Consider the following 15270-nt stretch of genomic DNA (forward strand, 5'->3'; position numbering starts at 1 on the left):
ACTCAATGGAAGCTGTTCTAACGAATCGAGTTAATTACGTTGTGTTGTTAGTGGAATTCCTTCTAATTCTAAATTAGAGAAAGAGGGTTTTATACTTTATACATTTAATAAACACGTATAGATACTGACATAGCAAACGATTAATCACAGAACTCATATTATAATATAGGTTCTTTATCTTTTTTAAAATTTCAAAATAAAATTCGAAATGATTATGAAATAAAAAACTCATATCATAATTTTATTTTGAATTATTGTGAATCCACTCCATTCGAATATTGAATAATCAAATTCTTCAATTCAAATTCAAAGTTTTGAGAACTTTTAAAAAGAAAGTGGATTAATCGGACGAGGACAAAGAGAGAGTCCCATTCTACATGTCAATACTGACAACAATGAAATTTCTAGTAAAAGGAAAATCCGTCGACTTTTTAAGTTGTGAGGGTTCAAGTCCCTCTATCCCCAAATCCTCTTTTTTTTTCTTTTTATCAATGGGTTTAAGATTCATTAGCTTTCTCATTCTACTCTTTCACAAAGGAAAGGAATGCGAAGAGAACTCAATGGATCTTATCCTATTCATTGAATAGATTTCTTTTTTATTAGAGTATCGGCAAGAAATCTTGGTTATTCACTCTATTTTTAAGTATTATTTAAGTAAACCATGCACAATGCATAGGGCTACCCCCCCCCTTTCAAATTTTGAATTTGAAATACTTTAATTGATTTTTTAGTCCTTTTAATTGACATAGATACAAATACTCTACTAGGATGATGCACAAGAAAAGGTCAGGATAGCTCAGTTGGTAGAGCAGAGGACTGAAAATCCTCGTGTCACCAGTTCAAATCTGGTTCCTGGCAGAGAAAAAAAAAGATCCACCGAATAGGTATTGATCCAAATACCTCGAGATGGATTGTGATACATATTTATTAATAATATATAATATAGATAGAGTATGATTTATTCATCTAAGTGGATAAATCTATAATATAAATATAGAGGCACTTCTTTTTAGAGAAGTTTTAAAATATACCCTTTCTTTATGATAAGGAAGGGGGTGAGATTAGGTTCCCCTTTATTTTTTTGCGTTTCTTTATTTTGTATTCCACTATTCCGACGAATATTTTTTTAGTCTTGCTTATCTTTATCTTATCTTATTTTCCTAGTTGTGCTAAGTCATGTGCGCGATACAAAGTTCCTGGTAGAGAACTTCTTTGAGTCATCCTATTTTTCTGTTCATATGAAGGAAATTAATATGTGATTTTCAAAATAGGGGAATCCAAATGAAACCCTTTTTTGGCTCAGTCTATCTGGAATGCTTTTGTATAATAGGAATTAATTATAAATAGGTATTCCGTTTCATCTAGGAAAAGAACCTAAAAATATTCCTTGACTTGAATAAAATCTGGAGTTGTGTTGTATAAGTGAGCACGAATTTCTTATCATTCAATGAGCATCTTGTATTTCATAAAAATTGGGGGTTATATAGTCCTTACGTAAGGGCCAGCCTATCCAACTTTCAGGCATTAGGATACGTTTAAGGCGCGGATGATTATCATAAGAGATTCCCACCATATCATAAGATTCGCGTTCTTGAAAATCGGCACTTCTCCAAATCCAGAAGACAGACGGAATTCTAGGATTATCCTTTTGGGCAAAGACTTTTATGCAGACTTCTTCTGGATTATCTATACCGTATTGTATTCTTGTAAGATGATACACGCTAGCTAAAGATCCACCGGGTGCTACATCATAAGCACATTGGGAGCGTAAATAATTATAACCATATACATATAAAATGACAGCAATGGAATCCCAATCCCCTGCTTTTATTTGTAAAGTCTCTATTCCTCGGTGATCAAAGCCCAAAGATCTATGAACCACCTCATGTTTGACTAGCCAATTAGATAACCAACCCTGCTGCATTGTCTTCATCTCTCCCTCTTTGTATAAATATTTCCCATTTCGGATGCAAGTTTGAAAGATTGCTCTGCTTTTTCTTTTTCTACACAAAAGAGCCCCCCCCTCCTAATTCACTAATTTGTAGGAAGGTACTGGACTTTTGGATTTTAAAAAAGTTTCAGAAGATATATCTAATGTCGATGGTGATTGATAGAGCAATTCTTGCTCATAAGTTCCTGTATGAGTACTGCGCCTAACATAAAGCTTGTGACTGGTAGTAAAACATCTTTTTTTATTTTGAGATAGAGTTCGATCCTCAACTATTTCTCGCGATATCTTCTTACGAAGTTTTGTTAGGGCATCTATAACTGCCTCCGGTTTAGGAGGGCAGCCCGGCAAGTAGACATCCACAGGAATTAACTTATCAACTCCCCGAACAGTACTATAGGAATCCGTACTGAACATTCCCCCTGTAATAGTACAGGCTCCCATAGCAATGACGTATTTTGGTTCAGGCATTTGCTCGTATAATCTCACTAAAGACGGAGCCATTTTCATTGTTACCGTACCGGCTGTTAAAATTAGGTCTGCTTGCCTAGGACTTGATCTTGGTACCAATCCATAACGATCAAAATCGAATCGTGAACCTATTAATGAAGCAAATTCAATGAAACAACAACTGGTACCGTATAGAAGGGGCCATAAACTGGAGAGTCTTGACCAATTCGAAAGATCATTTAGTGTAGTTGAAATAACAGAATTGGAACTTGTTTGGTCAAGTAAGGGAAACTCAATCAAATTCATAACTGTCTCAATAGAATCTTTTCCTTCTTTTTTTTTGTCTAAATATTCAGTTAAGACCATTCCAAGGCTCCTTTTCGCCATGCATAAACTAAACCGACAACTAAGATAAGCACGAAAATCAAAGCTTCGATAAAAACGGATACACCCAATACGTCGAAACTCATTGCCCAAGGGTATAGAAAGACGGTTTCCACATCAAAAACAACAAAAACGAGCGCAAACATATAATAGCGTATTCGGAATTGTACCCAAGCCCCTCCCATGGGTTCTATACCCGATTCATAACTAGAAAGCTTCTCTGGTCCTTCACTAACCGGGGCTAAAAGCCCTGAAATCGAAAATGCCAAAATAGGAATAAGGCTTGCTATTATTAGAAATGTCCAAAAAATATCATATTCGTGAAGCAGAAACATAATGTACTCCCATTAATGTGGAATAGGCGGAACTTAAATTAGTCAATTCAATTCAGCATTGTCAATTTATCCAGAACTTCTCTCTTTTCCTCGGTGAAACAAGAATCTTTTTTGTTCAAACAAAAGCGCTTAGTTTAGCCTTTGTTTCCTCTGTGCTGCATCTTCTTTAAAGATTCATCCAATGGAATCCCAACTCCCTTTCTTTTGGATTTCCATTCTATTTAGATATGGTGTATGTAGATCTAATTCTTATATAAAGAAAACTTTATCGTTTCACTTTGTCTCGCTTTCTCTAGAATCTCTATAAAAAAAGAATAGCTCTATCCTTTATTTACTATTTAATAATAATAAGAGACTATTAAATAAAAATGAGAATACTACTAATTAGAATAATTAGAACCTAATTAAGATAGTAGGACTAATCTATGCAGTATAATGAGAAGTAATACTATAAAAATAAAAATAAAGAACTCTATTTCAGAACTATGAGACAGAATATTCTGTTTTCTTATTTACTCTTTACTTTATTTTTTCTATTTTTCGTTTTTCTTTTCCTGTCTGTATGATTTTGATTTTCGATGAATGAGCCTTTGGTAATGCTTTTATCTCTATTCTATGTCGCAGGCGCCTATCCAGTCTATAAACAAATACTAATGCGAAAATGAAAACTATACTAAACTAAAGAAAACATAGGATAGAGATCCTAAAATAGAAAAAAGGGCATATTAGGGCTATACGGATTCGAACCGTAGACCTTCTCGGTAAAACAGATCAAACGGATTATTATCGAAATGATTTGAACTGTTTCAAAGACCCAACATGCATTTTTTTGCATTGGGCTCTTTCATAAACTGATTTAAAGATCAGTTAGTCCACCATAGTTTTTCTTTACGGAAAGATAATGAGATGGCTCCCTGTGCTCTGATTGATTTTTTGTATTATGATCTATCTAGGAGCAATACCAAAGTGTTTCAAAGGAGGATTACCTTGACTTAGGTCTGCCTCTGGTCTAAATTAAATCAACCTAAGTGAAATGGAGTCTCTATCGTTCCACTGCAAGAGTTAACTATGAGACTTCATACACCTTAAAGTTCATAGAACGAAAAGAAGTTTTTTGGAGGCCCTTATCCTCATTACGCCTAGCATTTAGTGGGCTGGATATTTACCTTATCAACTAGCAAATCCATAAGGGTTCTATTTGATTAGGCACCTGAATTGGCACCTGAATCGGACTGAACCGACTGTTTGTCAGGCTACTGTTCTCCTATTCTCTCGAATCTATGAAGTAAGACATTGATTTTGCAATAAGATCGATTATGTTCATTGCATAATAAGCTCCTTTGAAAAGCATTGGCGCACGTGTAAACGAGTTGCTCTACCGAACTGAGCTATAGCCCTTATCAGAGATATCTTAACATATAGAGAATTTCTTGTCAAGATGAATATTTTCTAATGCCAGAGGATATCCCTTTGATCTGTATCTGTTTAGTATTTAGTTTAGTATTTAGTATATAACAGACCAATAACAGAGCGGTATTGCTTAGAAAAGGGATTCAATATATAATCGATCGAAGTAATGGGTCTTCCTTTGTGGTGATAAATTGCCTACTTAACTCAGTGGTTAGAGTATTGCTTTCATACGGCGGGAGTCATTGGTTCAAATCCAATAGTAGGTAAGTAGGTAGAAAAATTACTAGATAGCATTGGACTTACTTCGCTTCGCTATCTAATAACTTTTTCTACCCCTCTTCCCTTTTTCTTTGTATCAACTATAAACCACTGGATTGTCTTCAATTGGATGGGGGAATCCAATTGACAGCCTCGATTCGTATCCTAGCTCGTCTGAGAGCGAGCTTCGCTTCAACCAAATCTTTCGTACCCTCAGCTTTACTCAAGTTAGCTTCGGCTATTTCAAGTGCCTTTTGAGCTTCTTCCGGATCAATATCACTACCCAGTTCCGCATCATTTCCTAAAATGATGATCTCATTATTAACTATTCTCGCAAAACCGCTCCACAGAACCGCCGTTAACCATTGGTCGTTGAGGAGGCGTATTCTCAAAGGACCCATATCTACTGCTGTGTTAATAGGGGCGTGGTTTGGTAATACGCCAATTTGGCCACTATTCGTGGATAAAATGATTTCTTTCACTTCACAATCCCAAATAATTCGCTTAGGAGTCAGTACATAAAGATTTAATTTCATTTCTGCGATTTGTTCTCCTCTTCTAAGGTTATAGCTTTCGTGCTAGCTTCATCGATGTTACCCACCAAATAAAAAGCCTGTTCAGGTAGGCCGTCTAATTCTCCGGAAAGGATTAGTTGAAATCCCCTAATAGTTTCCGCAAGAGCAACATACTTTCCTGGAGAACCAGTAAAAACTTCTGCCACAAAGAACGGTTGTGATAAGAAACGCTCAATTTTTCTTGCTCTTGCTACAGTTAAACGATCCTCTTCCGATAATTCATCCAAGCCAAGAATTGCGATAATGTCCTGAAGTTCTTTGTAACGTTGTAAAGTTTCCTTAACTCTTTGCGCAGTTTCATAATGTTCGTTGCCAACGATCCGAGGCTGTAACATAGTTGATGTTGAATCTAAAGGATCTACTGCTGGATAAATACCCTTGGAAGCTAATCCTCTGGAAAGTACGGTAGTAGCATCCAAATGTGCAAATGTTGTGGCAGGGGCAGGGTCGGTCAAATCGTCCGCAGGTACATAAACTGCTTGAATCGAAGTTATAGATCCCTTTTTAGTAGAAGCAATTCTTTCTTGCAAAGAACCCATTTCTGTACTAAGAGTAGGTTGATAACCCACTGCGGAGGGCATTCTCCCTAATAAAGCGGATACCTCTGATCCTGCTTGAACAAAACGAAAGATATTATCGATAAATAAAAGCACGTCTTGCTTATTAACATCTCGGAAATATTCTGCCATAGTTAGGGCAGTTAAACCAACTCTCATACGAGCTCCCGGTGGTTCATTCATTTGGCCATAGACTAGAGCTACCTTTGATTCTTCAATATTTTTTTCATTAATTACTCCGGATTCCTTCATTTCCATATAAAGATCATTTCCTTCACGAGTCCGTTCCCCTACTCCACCGAATACGGATACGCCCCCATGAGCTTTAGCAATGTTATTGATTAATTCCATGATCAGTACTGTTTTACCTACTCCAGCCCCCCCAAATAGTCCTATTTTTCCTCCACGTCGATAAGGAGCTAAAAGATCGACGACCTTAATACCTGTTTCAAAGATGGATAATTTCGTATCTAACTCGATAAAGGCAGGCGCAGATCTATGAATAGGGAACGTTGCACTACTATCTACAGGACCCAAATTGTCAACAGGCTCCCCAAGAACGTTGAAAATTCGTCCGAGAGTAGCTCCACCGACCGGAACACTGAGAGGAGCTCCCGTGTCAATCACTTCCATTCCTCTCATCAACCCGTCCGTAGCACTCATAGCTACAGCTCTAACTCGATTATTTCCTAATAATTGTTGTACCTCACAAGTCACATTAATTTGCTTATCGGCAGTGTCTCTACTCTGGACTACTAAAGCGTTATAAATATAAGGTAACTTGCCCGGGGGAAAAGTGACATCCAGCACGGGTCCAATAATTTGATCGATACGACCTGTACTTTTTTCTTCACTTGTGGAAACCCCGGGACGAGAAGTAGTAGGATTGGTTCTCATAATTATCACATAATTAAAAAAAAGGAATTTGTCGAAATTTTTCTTTTTTTATTGTTGAATAATGCCAAATCAAATCAAAAAAAATCCAAAAGTAAAAAGGAAATGAATTAGTTAATTCAATAAGAGAGAAAAGGGGACCAGGACTTGATTTCGTTGCCCAAGCGAATCCCATTCAATCGTTTACTCATGGAATGAGTCCGTTGGAAAGTTCAATCAATCTTTTTTTCATATACATTTTGCCTTTTGTGGAGGATCTGTGCCTACTCTACTTTCCTATCTAGGACTTCGATATACAAAATATATACTACTGTGAAGCATAGATTGCTGTCAACAAAGAATTTTATTAGTATTTAGTTAGGTATTTGCATTCCAAATAAGAAAAGAGACCTATTAAGAACTTGTAAAATAAGGATTAGGGATTAATTTGGGTTGCGCTATACCTATCAAAGAGTATACAATAATGATGGATTTGGTAAATCAAATCCATGGTTTAATAACGAACCGTGTTAACTTACCATAACAACAACTCAATTCCTATCGAATTCCTATAGTGGAATTCCTATAGGATAGAACATACACAGGGTGTACGCATTATATATGAATGAAACATATTCATTAACCTAAGCATGCCCTCAATTTTCTTTAATGAGTTGATATTATATTAATTGAATATCCTTTTTGTTTTACGAGATTTTTGCTAAAGTTTCATTTACGCCTAATTAACATCGAGTAGACCCTGTTATTGTGAGAATTCTTAATTCAAGAGTTGTAGGGAGGGACTTATGTCACCACAAACAGAAACTAAAGCAGGTGTTGGATTTCAAGCTGGTGTTAAAGATTATAAATTGACTTACTACACCCCAGAGTATGAAACTAAGGATACTGATATCTTGGCAGCATTCCGAGTAAGTCCTCAGCCTGGGGTTCCGCCCGAAGAAGCAGGGGCTGCAGTAGCTGCCGAATCTTCTACTGGTACATGGACAACTGTTTGGACTGATGGACTTACCAGTCTTGATCGTTACAAAGGACGATGCTATCACATCGAGCCTGTTGCTGGGGAAGACAGCCAATGGATCTGTTATGTAGCTTATCCATTAGACCTATTTGAGGAGGGTTCCGTTACTAACATGTTTACTTCCATTGTGGGTAACGTATTTGGGTTCAAAGCCCTACGTGCTCTACGTTTGGAGGATCTACGAATTCCCCCTACTTATTCAAAAACTTTCCAAGGCCCGCCTCATGGTATCCAAGTTGAAAGAGATAAGTTGAACAAGTATGGCCGTCCTTTATTGGGATGTACTATTAAACCAAAATTGGGATTATCCGCAAAAAATTATGGTAGAGCGTGTTATGAGTGTCTACGTGGTGGACTTGATTTTACCAAAGATGATGAAAACGTAAACTCACAACCATTTATGCGCTGGAGAGACCGTTTTGTCTTTTGTGCCGAAGCTATTTATAAATCACAGGCCGAAACCGGTGAAATCAAGGGGCATTACTTGAATGCGACTGCGGGTACATGTGAAGAAATGATTAAGAGAGCTGTATTTGCGAGAGAATTAGGGGTTCCTATTGTAATGCATGACTACTTAACCGGGGGATTCACCGCAAATACTACTTTGGCTCACTATTGCCGCGACAATGGCTTACTTCTTCACATTCACCGTGCAATGCATGCAGTTATTGATAGACAGAAAAATCATGGTATGCATTTCCGTGTATTAGCTAAAGCATTGCGTATGTCTGGGGGAGATCATATCCACTCCGGTACAGTAGTAGGTAAGTTAGAAGGGGAACGCGAAATGACTTTAGGTTTTGTTGATTTATTGCGCGATGATTTTATTGAAAAAGATCGTGCTCGCGGTATCTTTTTCACTCAGGACTGGGTATCCATGCCAGGTGTTATACCGGTAGCTTCAGGTGGTATTCATGTTTGGCATATGCCAGCTCTGACCGAAATCTTTGGGGACGATTCTGTATTACAATTTGGTGGAGGAACTTTAGGACATCCTTGGGGGAATGCACCTGGTGCAGCAGCTAATCGAGTGGCTTTAGAAGCTTGTGTACAAGCTCGTAACGAAGGGCGTGATCTTGCTCGCGAAGGTAATGAAATTATCCGAGCAGCTTGCAAATGGAGTCCTGAACTAGCCGCAGCTTGTGAAGTATGGAAGGCGATCAAATTCGAGTTCGAGCCGGTAGATACTATCGATAAGAAGGTCTAAAAAAAAATAAACGAAATAAAAAGAGAAAAAAATAAGTTATGAAATGCAGTAATTCTTCTTTATTCTTCTAATTGATTGCAATTAAACTCGGCTCAATCTTTTTTTTTATAAAAAAGATTGAGCCGAATAAAAATAGATCATGATATGATCATGAGACTTGACAAATCGAGATTCGTCTATTCTATATATCTAGAATATATATATATATTAAGGTATAATACAATAAAGAAATAAAAAGAAAATAATAAAATATAGTAGTATCATATGATAATGGAATCAAATACGCAGTATTTACAGAAAAAAGTCTTCGTTTATTGGGAAAGAATCAATATACTTTTAATGTCGAATCGGGATTCACTAAGACAGAAATAAAGCATTGGTTCAAACTCTTCTTTGGATTAAGGTGGTAGCTGTGAATAGCCATCGACTACCTGGAAAAGGTAGAAGAATAGGACCTATTCTGGGCCGTACAATGCATTACAGACGTATGATCATTACCCTTCAACCGGGTTATTCTATTCCACTTCTAGATAGAGAAAAAAACTAAAGGAGAATGAATGAAAAAAGACATAGTTTGGAAGTTAGACCTTTTTATAAGACTCTCTTTCAATTTCAAAAAAGAGGACGTTTGAAACTTTTAACAGGCGTAATCGTGAGTCAACATGCTAGAACTAGATAAGGAAGTTTTCTATAACCTTAATAAAAAGGATAAAAAGGTAGTTTTAGTTTATGACTCCGATCAAGAGCGAGAAATCCTTGATTTGGGATTGGACATAGAACCTGGACCCATCGGAGAGACGTTGAAAGGAGCGTATCCTGATGGTAAGAATTATACTTTCGTGGAAATACAGCGCTATAGACTTCAGTGTGGTAGAGTAGACGTTTTGTTCCTAATTTTTCTGGACCAAACCTCCGCTCCGACCCAACGATACAATGAATTTTTTCTGTTCATATTCATAAATAAAAAAGATTAGGAATCGCAATGCTACTATATGCGTCCAGAGCAGTATTTTGAATACTATTCTTCTATAATCCATTATTGCGCGGGGTCTTACTAACAGGACTTCGCGGCACAGGACGGGTCTTCGTCGAAAAGCTAACACCACCCGGCATTTTCATACCCTTTCTTTGGGTGGTATATCGCCTTTAAAAGTCTAAGAGGGTAGTAGGGGGGATCTTAAGAGGGTAGTAGGGGATCTTAAGAGGGTAGTAGGGGATCTATAGTAGGTAAGATAATTTGCCCTTTGATTTTGATTGAATATACTATTTTTCTGCCTTTACCACGCATTATTGTATGCGCTTCTAGAGAAGTATGTATGCAGGAAGTAAATTCTAGTCGCTTTCTTTTGAATCCAATTTCAAATTAGATTAGAAAGATAGAAAGGCCATGAGGATGGGAAAATAAAAAAAATCTTTTTAATTAGTTCTCCTTTTTTGGAATTTTCTTATTATCCTTATCATTTTTTTTACAGAATATTTTGCAAACTAAAAAAATACAATAGTCAATATTCCTTATAATAGATATACTTAATTATATCATAAGAATCTTAAGATATTTTTCGACTAGATAGAAATAGTAAATTTGAATTGAGACACCTATTCCATGACGGATTTAAACTTACCTTCTATTTTCGTGCCTTTAGTAGGCTTAGTATTTCCGGCAATTGCAATGACTTCTTTATTTCTTTATGTGCAAAAAAAAAAGATTGTCTAGTATTTTTTAGTGTAAGTAATATAATATGGTAGGGTATGTGACTTTTTCTACACACACTTTCTACACACAAATGAAAAACGGCTATGGATGCAGATATAGGCTACGAGCATAAATGCATGAATATGCAGAGCTTGGTATAGCGAGTTTTTTTTTATTTATTTTAATTGAATCAACGAATATTTTTTGAATAGAAAGTCAATGTATCTAACCTATTATTTCACAGGAGTACTAGTTGCTGAAGGCGATTTCAGAATCAAAAAAAGTAAAGGCAAAATTATTTAGCTTATTCTCTCAATTTCAATCGACCGCTGCTGGATTTAGTATATCTAATATGAATTGGCGATCAGAACACATATGGGTAGAACTTCTAAAAGGTTCTCGAAAAAGGAGTAATTTTTTCTGGGCCTGTATTCTTTTTCTAGGTTCACTAGGATTCTTATTGGTTGGGACTTCCAGTTATCTTGGTAAGAATATTATATCTATACTTCCATCTCAAGAAATTCTTTTTTTTCCGCAGGGGGTCGTGATGTCTTTCTACGGAATCGCAGGCCTATTCATTAGCTCCTACCTGTGGTGTACTATTTTGTGGAATGTAGGTAGTGGTTATGACCGATTCGATAGAAAAGAGGGAATAGTTTGCATTTTTCGTTGGGGATTCCCTGGAATAAAACGTCGCGTCTTCCTTCGATTCCTTATGCGGGATATCCAATCAATTAGAATTCAGGTTAAAGAGGGTCTTTATCCTCGTCGTATTCTTTATATGGAAATCCGGGGCCAGGGGATCATTCCCTTGACTCGTACTGATGATAAGTTTTTTACTCCACGAGAAATTGAACAAAAAGCTGCCGAATTGGCCTATTTCTTGCGCGTACCAATTGAAGTATTTTGAGGTATCTTTTTTGAACTGAATTGAATGAAGAAAAGATAAATTGGAAGAAGAAAAGTTTTCTCAACATGGGGAGGAAGTCCCTTCGAAATTGGATTTGTTATTGTAAGGGGATTTTTAAGTATTTATCTAAAGGAAGGAACAAACGAGGATAAGATAAAATTATTTTAAATTTTTTTTGTCGAAGTTAGATATATTGCATACTATTCTTCTCTTCCATTTTCACCCGAAAGGGCTTTTTTTATTCTATTTCACTATTTCATTCCATCTAGATCTAAGAAAGAACCCAATGCACTGAAATTCCACTAATATACAAAAAAGAAGAATAGATACAGGGTATCAAACCTATAGAGTTTTTGCTTCAAAGAAATAGAAATATCATGAAATAGAAATATCATCATATAGAGTCAGGGAATGGAATAGAGTCAGCGAATGAAGCATATTCATTAACAACTCCATTTACAGATCAAAAATGAAAAAAAAGAAAGCATTGCCTTCTTTACTATATCTTGTATTTATCGTACTTTTGCCTTGGGGGGTCTCTTCCTCATTTAACAAATGTCTGGAACTTTGGATTAAGAATTGGTGGAATACCAGGCAATCCGAAACTCTCTTAACTGATATTCAAGAGAAAAGGATTCTAGAAAGATTCATAGAATTAGAAGAACTTTCTCTCTTGGACGAGATGATAAAAGGGAAACTAAAGACACATGTACAAAAACCTCCTACAGGAATACACAAGGAAATAATACAATGGGTCAAAATAAATAATGAGGATCATCTCCATATCATTTTGCATTTCTCGACAAATATAATCTGTTTGGCTATTCTAAGTGGTTCTTTTTTTCTGGGTAAAGAGGAACTTGTCATTTTGAATTCTTGGGTTCAGGAATTCTTCTATAATTTAAATGACTCAATAAAAGCTTTTTTTATTCTTTTAGTTACTGATTTTTTTGTTGGATTTCACTCCACCCGTGGTTGGGAACTAGTAATTCGTTGGGTCTATAACGATTTTGGATGGGCTCCTAATGAGCTTATTTTCACTATTTTTGTTTGTAGTTTTCCAGTAATTCTAGATACATGTTTGAAATTTTGGGTCTTTTTTTGTTTAAACCGTCTATCTCCTTCGCTTGTAGTCATTTATCATTCAATTAGTGAAGCATAAATTCATTTGATCTCCCGATATTAATATTAATCAAATTAGCATCTTTCTTTAGAAAGAAAGCCCTTTTCCATTTTACCAAAATTCTTTCTATTTATACCTGCTTTAAGGTATTCATCATTGCAGTACAACTGTTGCAGTAGAATGCCAACAAATTCGTGTATAGGGAACTAGATTAGCTTAGCTACCTATCTAATTTATTGTAGAAATTCTGGGATCTGTGATTGGACATGGAAAATAGAAATACTTTTTCTTGGGTAAAGGAACAGATAACTCGATCGATTTCTGTATCGATCATGATATACGTAATAACTCGGACATCTATTTCAAATGCATATCCCATTTTTGCGCAGCAGGGTTATGAAAACCCACGAGAAGCAACTGGGCGAATTGTATGTGCCAATTGCCATTTAGCTAGCAAGCCCGTCGATATTGAAGTTCCCCAAGCTGTGCTTCCCGATACTGTATTTGAAGCAGTTCTTCGAATTCCTTATGATATGCAATTGAAACAAGTTCTTGCTAATGGAAAAAAGGGAGGGTTGAATGTAGGTGCTGTTCTTATTTTGCCCGAGGGATTTGAATTAGCGCCGCCCGACCGTATTTCCCCTGAGTTAAAAGAAAAGATAGGAAATCTTGCTTTTCAGAGTTATCGTCCCGATAAAAAAAATATTCTTGTGATAGGCCCTGTTCCCGGTAAGAAATATAGTGAAATTGTCTTTCCCATTCTTTCCCCTGATCCTGCTACGAAGAAAGATGCTCATTTCTTAAAATATCCTATATATGTAGGGGGAAACCGAGGAAGAGGACAGATCTATCCTGATGGTAGCAAGAGTAACAATACAGTCTATAATGCTACGTCAACAGGTATAGTAAGAAAAATACTACGTAAAGAAAAAGGGGGGTATGAAATATCCATAGTTGATGCATCAGATGGACGCCAAGTGATTGATATTATACCTCCCGGACCAGAACTTCTTGTTTCAGAGGGGGAATCCATCAAGATTGATCAACCATTAACAAGCAATCCTAATGTGGGAGGTTTTGGTCAGGGGGACGCAGAAATCGTGCTTCAGGATCCATTACGTGTCCAAGGCCTTTTGTTCTTCTTCGCATCCGTTATTTTGGCACAAGTTTTTTTGGTTCTCAAAAAGAAACAGTTTGAAAAGGTTCAATTGTACGAAATGAATTTCTAGGTCCCGGAATTTCTTACCATCAAGTTGGTAAAAAGCCTCGATTTATTGGCAATTGCTAGAATTATCTATGATCTTTTTTGGAAATCCTTTTTTTGTTTAGACTTTTTTTTGTTTACGAGATGTCTGGAATTCCTTATTTATATCTCATGCAAAAGAAGAGAATCCAAGGCAAAGGCGAGAACAATAAAATTTAAATTTCTTTCGAGGGATTGCAGGTCTTCTTAATCGTCTATTCGGCACAAGAAAAAGGCTTTTTCTTGTGCCGATTCTTCTTGTATCAAAATAAGAATCCTTTTTCTTCCTAATTCGTCAAAGATTACTTTACTATTTCTTCTTTATTCGGGTCTGTCTCTTGGGCCTCTTTTTCTTTTGCTTAGGTTTAGCCGAGGTAGTGGACAAACAGAGGGGAAGAAAATATGGCGGGGGACAAATTTCTTGTGATTGTAAGCAAATAGAATTGCTTGGCTTGTTTAATTAAGTTTAACTTCAAACTTACAGAAATTTTGCAAAAAAAAGTAAACTCTTCCATTGAAGGTTTTTTTTTTATTTTTAGGCTAGTTGAATAGTTTTGATTAAGGTTTTATTAGTTTATTACTCGAAACTAAATCAAGGATTTTCAGGATACTTCCTTTGTGGAATAAGATATTGGATCCTCGAGTGATCTCTTTTTCTTGTTGCTTCATAAGAGTGAATCGAATAGATTCAATTCGCGTTATAAGAGTAAAAATTCCGCGGGTCCTTTCCGCTCTAATCAGATAAAGGGGGTAAGGACCCGCTAAGCTCCTACTTTTTCATGTTTACAATCTGGTCCCTCCGATTACTATAGAGATGAACCCAATCCAGAATATGAACCATAAAAGAAAACACCTACTAAACCAATCACAGGAATACCAGCTACAGTACCTATCAGCCAAAGAGGAATTCTTCCAGTAGTATCGGCCATTTCCCCTACTTTCCTCCACATTTTATCAATTGGTCATGCTAGAGACAAAAACAGTCATGGGTAGTTATAAGGATGGTATCTTTCCAAATGGGATAAGAGAATTCTTATTAGTCTCTTTCTTTCTCTCAATTGAAGAAGTAATTGGAAAATAAAACAGCAAGTACAAAAATGAGTAATAAACCCCAGTATAGACTGGTACGATTCAATTCAACATTTTGTTCATTCGGGTTTGATTGTGTCATAGTTCTATAGTTGGAATTTGGTTTATCGTTGGATGAACTGCATTGCTGATATTGATCCCAAGAAAAAAACAGTAGGTACAGCTAGTCCGTGAAT

General features: G+C 36.3%; 2 protein-coding genes and 1 non-coding gene across 3 annotated transcripts; 2 read left to right on the top strand and 1 right to left on the bottom strand.

Annotated features, from left to right (window-relative positions):
* The first annotated feature begins 785 nt into the window (after nucleotides 1-785).
* On the top strand, nucleotides 786-858 carry TRNAF-GAA. The gene has a single exon. It is a non-coding gene; the product is annotated as a tRNA-Phe (tRNA).
* Nucleotides 859-5225: 4367 nt separating this feature from the next.
* Nucleotides 5226-7437, bottom strand: LOC123422469 (ATP synthase subunit beta, chloroplastic). Its single transcript, XM_045107685.1, has one exon. The coding sequence runs from the start codon at nucleotides 6812-6814 to the stop codon at nucleotides 5318-5320; it is 1497 nt and encodes a 498-aa protein (XP_044963620.1). The 5' UTR covers nucleotides 6815-7437; the 3' UTR covers nucleotides 5226-5317.
* An 89-nt stretch (nucleotides 7438-7526) lies between these two features.
* On the top strand, nucleotides 7527-9140 carry LOC123422470 (ribulose bisphosphate carboxylase large chain). Its single transcript, XM_045107686.1, has one exon. It carries the CDS (start codon nucleotides 7597-7599, stop codon nucleotides 9034-9036), a length of 1440 nt encoding a protein of 479 aa, XP_044963621.1. The 5' UTR covers nucleotides 7527-7596; the 3' UTR covers nucleotides 9037-9140.
* The last annotated feature ends 6130 nt before the right edge of the window (nucleotides 9141-15270 follow it).

This window comes from Hordeum vulgare, unplaced genomic scaffold (genome assembly GCF_904849725.1).
Source record: "Hordeum vulgare subsp. vulgare unplaced genomic scaffold, MorexV3_pseudomolecules_assembly, whole genome shotgun sequence".
In the NCBI taxonomy this organism is placed as follows: domain Eukaryota; kingdom Viridiplantae; phylum Streptophyta; class Magnoliopsida; order Poales; family Poaceae; genus Hordeum; species Hordeum vulgare.

What these genes read in the sequence shown, in the direction of transcription:
- LOC123422469 (XM_045107685.1), bottom strand. Translation starts at nt 6,814, where the DNA reads ATGAGAACCAATCCTACTACTTCTCGTCCCGGGGTTTCCACAAGTGAA.
- LOC123422470 (XM_045107686.1), top strand. Translation starts at nt 7,597, where the DNA reads ATGTCACCACAAACAGAAACTAAAGCAGGTGTTGGATTTCAAGCTGGT.